At 43.2% G+C, this 13,141-nt stretch overlaps 1 protein-coding gene across 1 annotated transcript; it reads right to left on the reverse strand.

Annotated features, from left to right (window-relative positions):
- Window positions 1-2,152: 2,152 nt before the first annotated feature.
- On the reverse strand, window positions 2,153-12,542 carry MRPS10 (mitochondrial ribosomal protein S10). Its single transcript, XM_024208566.3, has 7 exons — window positions 12,483-12,542; window positions 5,957-6,021; window positions 5,790-5,862; window positions 4,649-4,788; window positions 3,821-3,929; window positions 2,896-2,985; window positions 2,153-2,494 (listed from the first exon to the last, which is right to left on the reverse strand). Exons 1-7 carry the CDS (start codon window positions 12,528-12,530, stop codon window positions 2,408-2,410), a joined length of 612 nt encoding a protein of 203 aa, XP_024064334.1. The 5' UTR covers window positions 12,531-12,542; the 3' UTR covers window positions 2,153-2,407.
- Window positions 12,543-13,141: the final 599 nt, after the last annotated feature.

Genomic DNA, 13,141 nt, shown 5'->3' on the forward strand with positions numbered 1-13,141 from the left:
GTCCTTCTCCCTCCCACTTACTTATTTTGTTTTTAAAGCACAGCCCCTCAGTTGAATCTCTTGCTAGGTGTTACAATAAAGACTGTGTGATTTTAAATAACTTGAGGTTGGTGAGATGAATAGTTGCAACAGTCACATGGTGTGTAGAGCTCCTTGTACTTATTACATCTACTCTGCTGAAGCAGGTTGACTTTTCCCTGGCAGGGGACTGGGTTTGTCCTCTAGTAGCTCTCTAGTGCTTCTAGAACCCCCATGATCTATTAATACACTTTCTTCTGACTGACGGGTACCTTACTATTCTAATCTTGGGCTCAAGTATAATGCTAAATTTCATGGTGGGCCTGTGGGCAAAAAGACAAGGAGGCCAGCCAACTATTGTTTAGGTGTGATGTAAACAGAATCATTTGCTGCTAGAAGAAGCTAGCTCATTATCCCATTGGACCACTCAGGCCTCAAGAATTTACTTCCTACTATAACCTATTTGAGCTCCATAAAACATTTTGTTGCCTTAAATGTTCCCTGCCAGCTTGTAAATAGGTAACTGTTTTTGAACTAATGACAAGAGCAGGCTTATCCTGGACACAACTAACCAGTATCAAAAGCTTGCTAATCTCCCTCTTCTTAGAGCCTTCTTTCAATTCATTGCAGCCCCCACCATTCCATCTCCTCCAAACCACAAAAAAACAAAACCTTCTATTCTAAAGGACCATTATTATGGCTAGAACTGCTGGGTAATAGCAGTTTCACTCAGCGGCTGTTGATCCCAGGGAGCAAATTGTTTAAAAAAACACTTATGGGGTATTTGTGGTTTCAAGAAATTTCAATATTGGGTTTCATTCCAAATTAGAACAAAAAGATTAAAAATGCCACTTTCTCAAACTGGAAAGCCTCAGTTTTGGCCAGCTCTGCTAGTAGTCACCCCCCACAGCAGTTCTTGTGGCTCCTTCATACCCTTCCTTCTGTTGCTGCACCCCAACAGTCCAGGTCCCAGCTCCACTCCTGTAGGCCTGCTGAAGTGTAGAGTAAGTTATTTACCAGCTCTCTCTGGCTGTGGAAGAGAAGGGAATCCGACTAAGTCTGCATCGTAGCCTAATGTGCTAATCATTCACCCACTTCTTCAGGAAGCCCTCTCAAGCTCCACAGAAGGGAGGGAAAGGATGAGCTTCCACATGGAACTGACTGTAGGTTGTAGTGTAAGAGCCTCAATTTCAGGGCCCCCATGGAAAAAAGCCTTTTACAGCTGTGATTAATATACTTGTGTTGAGAACAAGTTAATACCATTATAACACGTAATCAGATGATGCTGTTAAAGATAATTTTACAAGTGCTTTTTCTTAGGCTTGGTCTACACTACAGACTTATGTCAGTATAACTGTGGTGTTCTGCGCGATGCAGTTTACTAACCGACCTCCTGCTGTAGACAGCACTATGTTGATGGGTCTCCCGTCAACATAGCTACCACCTCAGACATGGAGTACATACAGTGACTGGAGAAGCTCATCACCAGGGGCAATGTCTTCCCTAAGCACTGCTGTATGTGTAGACAAGCCCTTACTATACAAACAGTGTAGTCTTGGGAGAAATGCTGTATTTAGTTTGTGATGCAGATATTTTGGGAGAACTGGCAAGTAGCTAGAGAGTTTGCTCTTTGCCATTGTATCAAGAAAGGACCCTAGGGAGACTCAGTTGCTGCTTGATAACAGTGTTTGTGTCTGATCTGAGATTTCCTGTGTGGTGTTTGACAACATTGTTCAAAGTGTATACAACATAAAAGTTTTAGAAAATACCCAGTCTTACTGATTTTGCCTCCCAGCAGAAACAGACCTGACCTGTAAGTGCCCCACCTGCTCAGCTGAGTGGTGAATACTAAAACAAGTCCTGAAAGTTCTCTTCAATGTGCTTTTACTGTCATCTTGCCAAGTATAACAAGAGAAGATAAATGTAACCTTTTTCAGGAGACTATCCCAGCAATAAATATTTTAAATAAAATTTAATGGGTCATATAAGAACTCTGAGATATGTGCTTCAAATATCAGCCTCAGTGACAGTAAATTCACAAATCCGGTGGTGTTTATGCACAAATAAACCATTACTGTACATCATGACCTGTTCATGTACATTTATCAAGTTTTGGCCACATAAGACTAAGAAAAACAGACAAAACATTTTCACAGCAGTCCAGTCTTTCTGCTAATGGCCTGGAGCTGGGATCCTAACTCACTGATAATTAGGGTAGCAAATGACCTATCTCCTCATAATTTGTAAGTATTGTTTGTAAAATTAGGACAGGGTTTGAGGTTGGATAGAGGGTAACTCCTGTGAGAAGATGCTGTGTTTAAAATGTTAACAGGCACAGGTTGAGCTTCCGTTGCTAACAGATGTGAAAAAGCTTTAGTAGATGAAGAGCTCATGACGTGCTTGCAGTTTCTTCTACTGAAGGTAGCTTGTCCCAAACTGGCTTCTGAATATGTTCAGGTAGTTTCTCTAATTTGGTCTAAAAACAAAACAAACAATTATACCTACCAATCTGCACCTTAAATGTGACAATTCCCTCATTCGGAATAAATTATTTTGCTGTATTCATATTTACCCAAATCAAATTACAAATACTTATTCAGGTACATGAAAGGTCACCAAGTGGCAGAAGCCATTTTAAGAATAGCACAGCTTCCATCCCCTCTTCATCTTGTGCTTTCCACTGTTTGGATCCCTTGCTCTCCAGCCCTGAATCTCTGCACGTTCTCCTCTCCCCCCCTTCCCCCGCATATTCCAGAAATTACACTTGCTATTAGTCCCAGCAGATATCAACAGCTACCATTTGTCATCTGATTCATCTTCAAACTTGACTCATCCCACAGCTCTTATTAGAAATTCAAGAAAGCAATTCAATTATACCTTTTTTATTTCCATGGCAACCCCTTCAGGTAAATTTCTTTGGATGTATTCCAAATAGACATCAGCTGTACTGCCAGTTAAATGTTTTAACTAGAACAACACAGAAAATGTTTTAAAAATAAAAGTAGCCATATTTTCTGCTATTAGCATATCACTGTATAATGATATAGGCATACACTGATAGGAAAATTTCCTCAGAGTTAGAAAAGCTAGAGCACTTAGGTTCAACCTTCCCCTTCACCACAGGCAAAAGATTAGCATCATCTTTACACTCATGCACAGTTAGTAGGAGAAGGTACTCCCAGACTAGGGGTTTGCTTAACACCCGTATTCTGCAACTGTAGAAACACGTACACCTTTGTTTACCTACAGATCCTTCTGCGATTAACTTGTAGTTTGATTAGTGCAGCGTATATTTAGAAAGGCTGCCCCTGGGTATTATATAACATCCTAGCATCCTAAACTAGGTCAGGGCCCTACTATGCTAAGCACACCACAAACGCACATTAATTGACAATCTCTTCCCCTCAACAGACATGGGTGGTGGCCAGGTTTTTTTTGGTTTTTAAGAGGAAGGTAGTTAATTTTAAAGGCAACTGTGGGATGGTTTATCTGCCATTTTGTTCTATTTTTTTAATTAATATAAAAGATACGATGTGGAAAATGGTGTGCTCAGAACCATACTTTTCAGTAGTATTATTTTAATATAAGGTGCATGAATTGCATCAAGTATAACAAGTATTCTCTTTAGTATCCACTGAGACAGGATTAGGAAGTTCTGCACGCTGGGGTTAAATGTAAAATCAGTACACACATATTTCAGGAATTTTAGTGAGTGTCAAACATTAAATACTTGACAAAACTGCATTTTCTATATGTGAAGTTCTATTTGAGCTCTCTCCTTCCCCCAAATACACTCACTCACCTCCAAGCATCTATAATGTGTCCTCATTTCATACTGAACTCTGTGCTTCTTATAAATGTGTATTGACTTCAGAAGGGTGAATTGTTCTATCTTCTTGGGAGGTTCATGTCTAACATGCACAATCATTTAAACACATTATTTCATATTTTAAATCACATTCATACCCCTTTTAGATCAAACCACTGTTTTCAGTATCTACATAACCCACCAGGACTTAATGCCAGGATCCCTGCTTTAGTTGACATTTGCACAAGTGAATGAGGCAGTGTGAAAAGTACCAGTGTATTTTGGTATCACAGCCATCTTTTGGCTTAATAACTATTAAAAGACCCGGGGGGAAAAACAGGCCCACTAAATTCAGCGAGGTGATAATGATACATAGGGGGCTGCTTGCACAGTCAGTGATGCTGTCCTTACAGCAAGTTTGAAATGATACTTTAAAAAAATACACACAACCCTGGGCAAGATTCCCTTTTCTATAAATATTTTGCTGTTTAACATAGTGCTGTGTGTGTAACAGCTGTGGCTTTTGGCTGTATGGTCCTTGAACTATTGTATCCTACTGCTGTGTGAAAGGCGCTGTGTAAAACCAACTTTAAAAAAAAAAAAACTCGTGTAGGATTTTATAACAAGGAAAATAATTAAAACAACTTGTCAGGGAAATATCCCAATGGCATCAAATTAGTTAAAAAATACCATCAGTGTACATCTTTCACTTCTGAAACACTTAGCGAAAGTAAATTCCATACCTCAAAAATCTACAACTATGGATGCCATAAGGGGTGGTGTTTTACAAGTAGCAGCTGAGACCAGGTCACCTACACTTACACTTTTTCAATGGAGATGCCAAGTTCTTTAGCAGCAAGCACTGCAAAATATTCATAACTGTCCAACACAGTTTTATCATGGCCTTTAACTAAAACTGATAATTTCCTGTATAATGTGTCCGGTTCATCTGAAATGGATACCTACATTTTGTAAGAAAAAGACAAGTTAGGTGATAACTCTATACTACCCTTAATTAATTAATACAATACACATTTATCTTGTACACCCTACTATCCTATATGGGGGAAAATACTATAGGCAGCTCAACCTAATTGTACTTTTTAGTTTTGTCAACCTGTGGCTAATTAGCCACTATTACCAATTCTGTCAAGGATGGCAGAGCTGTGCACTCCAGCTAAGCCCATTGGCCTAGATTCTCTTGTAGGTATAGATAATCCACTTCCCCAAGAGGCAGTATTTAGGTCTATGGAAGAACAATGGAAGCTGTCTACACTGGGGGTTAGGTTGGCTTAATTATGCTGAGAATAATTAACTACACTCCTGAGTGACATAGTTAAACCAACTTAATTTTCTACCATAGACCAGGCCTCTAAATTTTGAGCATTCAGAAGCTACTATGGTAAAAGTTCTTGATCAGGAGGGTGAGGGCTCTTCAAGATGACTCAGGGAAAAAAATGTAGTAAGGCTTGCAATAGTTGAAGTTAAGGGTAGAGCTCAGCAACTTCTGAAGAGTTGCAGATTCTTCCCTAAAACCAGTCTACTATTACTTTTTTTTGGCACTGGAGAAGAGTCACCTTCTCAGGCCCTGCACTGTTGGCAATTCTCTCTGTAGCAGAAGAGAAATACACAGGACTCCCTCCATCAGGATAAGATGAAACATAAGTAAAATGGGAATTAAAATTTCTCCTTTTAAAATATGTACCATACGTATTTTAAAATGAAAGGACTTTCCACAAGAATACTACATTTCTATTCTACATGCAGACTGTAACCATAGGACCTCATTGAAAATGAGACCTCAATGAGTAATAATCCAACTCATACTATAAATATTCTTTTCTTAATGGGATTTTGCATAATTAAAAAAATACTCACCTATGCTAAAATAAGTCTGAATTTGTGTATTTGCTTTGTTACTGAGAATGTATATAATAAGTACAGGGTCTACTTAGTCACATACCAAAGAATTGTCCTTATGATGGTGTAAATCAGTGTGGAATCCTGAGAACTGAACCCACAACAAGTCCTTGTTTCTAGATGGGAGGAGGGAGAAAAGACCACATTTAACATGATTATAAATTAAGAGCTCAGGGTTTTTCAGACTTCATTGTTAAATGTTATACTTACAGAAGAAAATGATATTGCTTTGGCGTATCTTTGCTTGAGTAATTTACAGGAAAAGTCCCTGTTCCCTGTGAAAATAAGTTAAATCATCAGCTGGCATCTTTCAAATTAAAAGTTATTGGCTTAATGTAGATTTGTTAAAAGCTAGTTATTGTTTTCTAGACTAAAATATAGAAATGTAAGTCTGGAGGTACCACAAAGAACTTAGCATATGAAAGATTAAATGCATAGTGTGTGCATAGTGTTGGTGCAGAGCAATGAGACACATACTGGTTAGAGGAGTTTCGTTCTTGGCACTGAAGGGAACGTAGACCGAGTAGTTTGGAATGGCTGCATGATGGGTATAAAAAGGCAGCAGCTGCTATTGCAGTGCACAGGCCTGAATAAACGTCACTTTGATTCCTAAACAAAGTCCATTTACACCTAGGGTTCATAGTGAATGTTGCCCTCAGTTGAACACATCATAAAATGACTAGTTTAATTAATTTGTATGGTATCTGTCTAGAAGGATTCAGAAAGTAATATGGAAATTACCTTTAATCTGTGCAGAAATTCCACCTTAAAGTTTGTGTGTTGGAAATGCAAATCTGACTAGCTCACACACAAAAATGTTTTGGGTTAACAGTTACTTTACTTGTCAATACATTACCGTTATATGCATACAAAAAATATATGAACGCATTACCTACTATATATGCCTACCTACATAATCACCGGCAAATAAGAGGACTGAGGAAGAAACTAATTGATTACCAACGATACAAAGGCATAGTTATAAGAATACCTCTGAGTTAGAACTCAATACAAAAATTGAAGATTACTAATTTTATTAGCACAATAATGGACTCGAGCATGTGATGTCATTCCATTTCTGAATGCAGGATATAGCAATACATACAGTATTTCACAGTACAATTACAGACTTTGGCTTTGCTTTGCTTTGACTTGACTTGCTAACTGTGCCCCTGTGACAATTCACCAAATTTGGCCAAGTTACTTGTCTCTGAAAAATCAGAGTTTGCAAGGGCTCAGTAGAGACGTGTTAGAATTTAGCAGGTAAATTATCAGGTAAGATTCTATCTCTAGTGAGCACTCTCCACCCCATATAGCTCCTATGGGACAACCAGACTGAGCAGGCAACATCCCCAGAGTGACTGGGCCAGTTCCAGTCCAGGGCTCCAGGGGCTAAGCAGGACTTGTCCAACCATTGTTGCTCTCAGTACCCACATGCTGGGGCAGTGGAACTCAGAGCAAGGAGACTGTCTCACCTATACTCTCAATGGTCCCCCTGCTAGCACCCAGGAGGAAAAGGATGATGCCTCACTGGAATTTAGGGGGAGAAGGGGAGTCACAGAGATAGGCTTCACAGGGGCAGAATAGGACAGGCAGAGAAAGAAGAGTCTGTTACAGCAAAAGCACACTCACTTCCAGAATCTGGAACAGAATCCAGGATTCCTGAGTCCAAATTCTCCTCTGCTGCCTAGCAAACAGCTGTGAAACCCACTGGGAAGTATCATCTCCCTCTAGTGGATGGTCCACACAAGAGGAGAAAAACCTGCTACTGCCACCAGTTACTTCATTAGCTCAAATGGTAGAGACCTGTGCTATGTATCTAAACATTCCAAGCCTGCTATTGATCCAAGCTAGGTCAGTATGGTTCTGGTTTTTCAGTTTTGTTTTGAAATAGGAAATTACATGCAAAAATCTATTTTAAAAGAAAGTTAATATTCCAAAGTCAAGCACTTAAAAGGGAGGACGGACATGCTAGAGTTAAAATTTTCCATGCAACTGTAATGTGTCCCCTTGTGTATCTAGTCTTTAATTACATGATCACATGCTATTTTTTCCCACAAGACCCCTGGCTCATTCACTCCACACTATAAATTGTGTTCAGGAAATGAATCAGGCTTGTGTAGTGAATGAAGCTGTTGTCTGCAGGACCTCTCTCATTTGCTACAGAAGTTAGGAGGTGTGTAGTGAATGAGGAAAGACTGTAAGGAAGAGAAAGGAGGGTTTTTCAGTTTAAGCGGTTGAATATCACCTTGGAGAACTGAATAGTATTTCAGCCTCTGCCATGGAGTTCTTACGTAATGCTGACAAGTCACTTCAACCAAAACATTCACAGGTGGCTACAAATTGTGTTCCTTATTTCAAAGTACCCAACTTGAGACACCTGGAGTCAGATTTGCAGAAGAGCTGAGCACTCACAACTGCAGCTAAAGTCAATTAGAGCTGTGCATTGAACATATGAAACGCTATAAAAATGCTAACCACTCTGAGACATCAAGTCTCCTGATTGTAGTGACTACCTGACAGTTTTGGCTGTAAATTCTCTATGCCTTAGTTCGTCACCTGTCCTACAATAGGGATAATGCCACCTCCCTAGCTTACAATGGTTTTGTGAAGATAAGTTCATTAACATTTGTGATAAGTACCACAAAAAAAGCACATGAATGGCATGCAGAAATATTGAATGGGACTGCACACTGAATGAGTATAAAAGATATATTGAATAGCCACCCATACAGTTAGCACTGTCTAACCTGGGCACTGAATGAGGCAGGGGTCCTGCAGAAATAACGGTGATAATGTAAGTAAAGACTATTATAATGCATATACACAAGGGGGCCAAATTAAGGTTGTACAGGCAACCTTAATTCCAACGTTTTCTAACTTCTGACTCTGCAATCTTAATATAGTTGTTTGTATGTAAATATATATACACGTTATATTCACCATGTGCTACTGTAAGCCTCACACTAACTTTCATAACTACAGAATATTAGAGAGTAGCAGAATATGTTGAAATTAATGAGAAAGTTGATTGTCTATATAAAATGAATGAGAAGAGAAGATGTTTGATAATTAATGTCCTTCCTCTCCTCAAAACAAGAGTGGGCATCTCAAGTTCACAATAGGTATTACGTTTACACCTTGGTGCATTGTTTATCCCTTTTAATTGACTGAATGGCAGATTTATATTCTTCCACACATTCCATTTTTTGCAATTTATGTTTTTAAAACTTCATTCTAGACACAAACATTTGTAGTCGATTCAGTGTTTAAAGTGATCTACTGTTTCATCAAGCTTTGTTTTTAAATCTTCAGCCTGGGGAGTTGTGTTCCTTCGTGGTACCAAACGTTATAGCCTTTTTAACATTATTTAAATGTGTAAAGCATTATTCCTGCACACTTTTTCCTTTCTTGCATTGTGCTAATAATGTGTACAGGGACAGTACATAGTCATGTGCTTCTGCTATATAAAATTGACGGTAATCTGAAAATGTGTTAAAAGTTGGACTGTAAGGTAAATTGGTGAATACATATAGTGGGAGGGACATTCAGCACATATTAAAATATAAGTTTTGTAATAGTTCCATTTATTCTACAATTTAAGTCAAATATTTTTTAATTTATTTCAAAAGCTGGCCATCCCACAAGGCTACAGACACTCTAACAAACTGCAGTACAAATTCAAATTCCATATATAGGTTGACCCTCCTGGCTAAAACAAAATTGGTCCTCTCCTAACAACAGTCATCCAAAAGAGCCTCAACTTTGTCCTCCCCCCATACGCACTGCAGGAAAAAAGCAAACCTTGGAGCTTGGAATGTTAACAAGTCCAGACTCTGGCTGACTCAGGAAGAAAGCAAATTCCAAAGTAGAGGGACTTAATAGGGAACCCCAACTGGTAATTTACTCTCAAACTTGAGAGAACTCAAGCACCTCCTCTGACCTCAATTGTTGCAGAAATTACATAGGTAAAACAGCAGTCCCTCAAGTAGTCTAGTCCCAAATCTTTGTCTCTCTCACTTCTACAGCATAAATTTCAAAATTAATTTTCTCAGTTAGACACTTCCCACATGCTAGCCATCTCTTTGCTTCACCCACCAAGTAATCTGTAAGCCACAGTAACCATGCCAGGGCACGACTGGGAGATGGCTTTTGGGGGCCACTATATCAGTGCCATGAACAATAGATTCTAAAAGACAACTTTAGCTATGAATTGGTTGGATTTTGTAAAGAGTATACTTCCAGAAAGCAATCTGTGATGGACCTTGATAGATACTCTACAAGGCTGGACCACTGAAACAGGTCTTTTGCTCAACCTGGATAGATACAGCCCTAAATCAATAGTCTTGGATAAAGGGTATATCTACCCTACCCGTCCTCCAAAGGGTGTTCTTAACTTGGATTAAAATAGCATAGAAGACACAGCAACTCTGCTTTCAACTCATTTGTAGTTTAGGTTAAAGCCTATAGGAGAGCCTGGAGTTGAACCTAAGCTACTAATCCAAGTTAAGAACACCTTTTTTATACCCAAAGCTATAACCCCCAACTCCAGCCCAGATGTGGCCAATGACATGAGTAGAGCAGACGTTCCCCATGACTGTCATGTTAGCTACAAATTCCTGAGTCAATCCACAGGAGTCATCTGCATTGACATGGAAGTCAAACACTATTAGCCAAAGCGAAGAACCTGAGAAATTCAAGCAGGGCTTTCGCAGCACAGCCGGCTACTCAGCAATATTGACTAAACATGGTCCAGGTCTTGGACTTTAACTTAGAATGAAACAAACATAAAACTTAGAAACGGGGGTAAAGACTGTCAACTCTTGGAGCGGGACTGCCTATTTGCTCTGCCTTTGTACAGCCCTGGCAGGCTGGGCTCCTGGTCCAGGAATTGGGCTCCTGGGTGCTACCCAACCCCTCAAGGTGATGGTCTCTGTGCGGCTCTCTGGGCCAGATGCCATGAGCAGGTGTAGTGTGAAAAACTGCTAACTGATGTAATTTGCTACTAGTAGCAGATACTGATATTAAACTGCTATCTGACCTAATCTGCTACTGGACCGGGGTAGCAAATTGTAATCAGTAGCAGTTACTGATACGTACGGTTGTTCTTATTTGGTGACGTGTCCTAATTTGCTAAAACTTGACAGTGTTGTTGGATGGAAACATGAAGTCTTCAGCTTCCAAACAACCCTGCCTAGTGTACATAAGTATCAATTACCTCTTAATAGAGTGAAGTCATTTAAACATCATTTATTTTGCAGCTTCATTTACTTGCTAACAAAACATAGCAAGTGCAATACTAGAAAGACAGATGTCATTGCTAAAACTACTAGCAAGTACTTACTTATATTTTAATAACAAATACTCATTGAAAATATGTATAAATTAAATAGCACAATAACAAAGGTAAATGATGAAGTGCTAAGAGTAATTTAGAGAATCCCAGCAGCATATAAGACAAATTTGTGAACTGCTCTGAGACTTTATGCAGTCATATAAACTGATAAGGGATTCTTTGTTTTTCAGGGCTATATGTAAAATATTTCACCAAATCAAGTCTCCCTAAGCACCTCAGTAGGTTACATCAGACTGAGAGGAGCTGCGGTGACTAGGGCTTGGGATGCCTGTGCCTTTAAGAACCCAGCCTTGGGAAGCCCATTCTGAGAGGCGCTGTCCTGTGGGAGGGGATATGAAAAAGTCCCTCTGCTCCTTCTCCCTACTTTTGAAAACACTGATGTCTCGGTCGACCGGGGTAACGGTCGCCTCCTCTGCCCCAGTTTTGCCCTCTGGCAGTGCCTCACCCCTGGGCTTAACCCCAGTGCCTATCCCCCTCCCTGATTTTGCCCTTCAACCCTTATCCTAAGCCTGCCTCCAACTGCTTGAACCCCCTGACCAGTCAATTTCCACCCCATGCTCAGACTCAGGCCATCCCCTGCCGATCTGCCCCCTTTTAACCAGGGCCAGCTCTAGGCACCAGCCGACCAAGCACGTGCTTGGGGCAGCACCTTATAAGGGGTGGCTAATGTTGGGGTGGCGGGGGGTGCTTGCGGTGTTTTTGTTCAGCGGGGCGGTGCTCCGGGGGTTTGGGTGGCCCGGCCCAGCGCTCGGGGGTTCGGCGGCCCAGCGAGGCGCTGGGGGGGGCGGGGGTTTGGTTGGCCCGGCGCTCGGGGTGGGAGGGTGTTACGGCGGGCGGCGCTCTTTTTTTTGTGCCTGGGGCAGCAAAAAAGTTAGAGCCGGCCCTGCTTTTAACCCCTGTACAAAGCAGTCCCAGGAACCTGTTGCCAAGTAAGGGCAACGGCTTCAGCAGAAGATACTGAGCATGCTCACTACACCCTAAGTGGCAAAGGAAGATCCAAAGCAGCTTTTCGCACTACACCGGCGGTGGCCGCTCAGTTCTTGGCCCAGCTGGCGCGGCACCCAGGGCGCCGGCCGAGAAGCCCGAGCCCCGCTGCGGGTACGTGCAGCAGAGCCGGGAGCCAAGCGGGCTCCAGCCCCCAGGGCTGCAGACACCCGGGCGGGGGGCAGGGCCCTGGCTCGCGTCCGGCAGCGCGCGAAGGGCCGCGGCTGCTCCAGCCCGGGACCCGGCGGGGGCTGAGGAGCAGCCGAGGGCGCGGGTCAGGAGCGCGCTGAGCACTGGGGCGGCTGGACGCGGAGCGGGGAAGTCCCTGGGGGCAGGTCGGAGCATCGCTGGGGTGCGCGCGCCCTGTCGCCGCTGCCCGTCCCGCGCCCCCTGTACCTGGCAGCACCGCCGCCACAAGCGGCTCACGCCTCCCCACGCCGCCATCTTGCCCACAGCCCCGCCTCCCCCGGCAACTTCCGGCAGCCCCCGCGCCGTAGAGCTGACCCCGGAAGGATAGAGCGGCCCCACCCGCAACCTGCTACCATAGAGTTCGCCCTCCCGCCTGTAACTCGGCAGCCGCTCGCGTTCGAGTAGCAGGAGCCAGCCCCCGCCACGTGACACAGAACAGGCCCCGCCCCACCGCACTGTTACCGCCCCAAAGCCTGCGGCGGCACCGCCAGCGCCCCCCCGCCTGAGCAGAGCGTCGGCTTCAGGCCCCCGTCACGTGGGCAGCCCCCCCACGGGGAAGGCGCAGCCGCTCCCTGCCGAAGGCTGAGAGGCCCCCGGGCGGCTGCCCCGCCTTGCACCCATCGTCCCTTCGCCAGCCGCGAGCCAGGGCCTCCTGCCGCCCAGGGCTGCCGGGCGGGCTTGCCCCCCTTTGCCCCGCTAGAGGCGCTCGTCACACAGCGGCCAGCCCCCAGCTCCTCCCCGAGCGGCGCTGCCTGTGAGGAGCCCACGCAGGAGCGGGATGGGGCGGGGGCCTGGGGCTGCTGCTCGGCGGGCTGAGCCCGAGGGGTCCTTGAACTACGGGTTAAGGATGCTGAACAGTCGGTTCC

Source organism: Terrapene carolina, unplaced genomic scaffold, assembly GCF_002925995.2.
Source record: "Terrapene carolina triunguis isolate 2854851 unplaced genomic scaffold, T_m_triunguis-2.0 Scaffold120, whole genome shotgun sequence".
NCBI lineage: Eukaryota > Metazoa > Chordata > Testudines > Emydidae > Terrapene > Terrapene triunguis.

Coding starts and splice junctions, on each gene's coding strand:
- MRPS10 (XM_024208566.3), bottom strand. CDS start 12,530: ATGGCGGCGTGGGGAGGCGTGAGCCGCTTGTGGCGGCGGTGCTGCCAG. Junction 5,863..5,956: donor AAGCAATATCATTTTCTTCT/GTAAGTATAACA, acceptor CCTCCCATCTAG/AAACAAGGACTTGTTGTGGG. Junction 3,930..4,648: donor GGCATCTCCATTGAAAAAGT/GTAAGTGTAGGT, acceptor TGTGCATGTTAG/ACATGAACCTCCCAAGAAGA.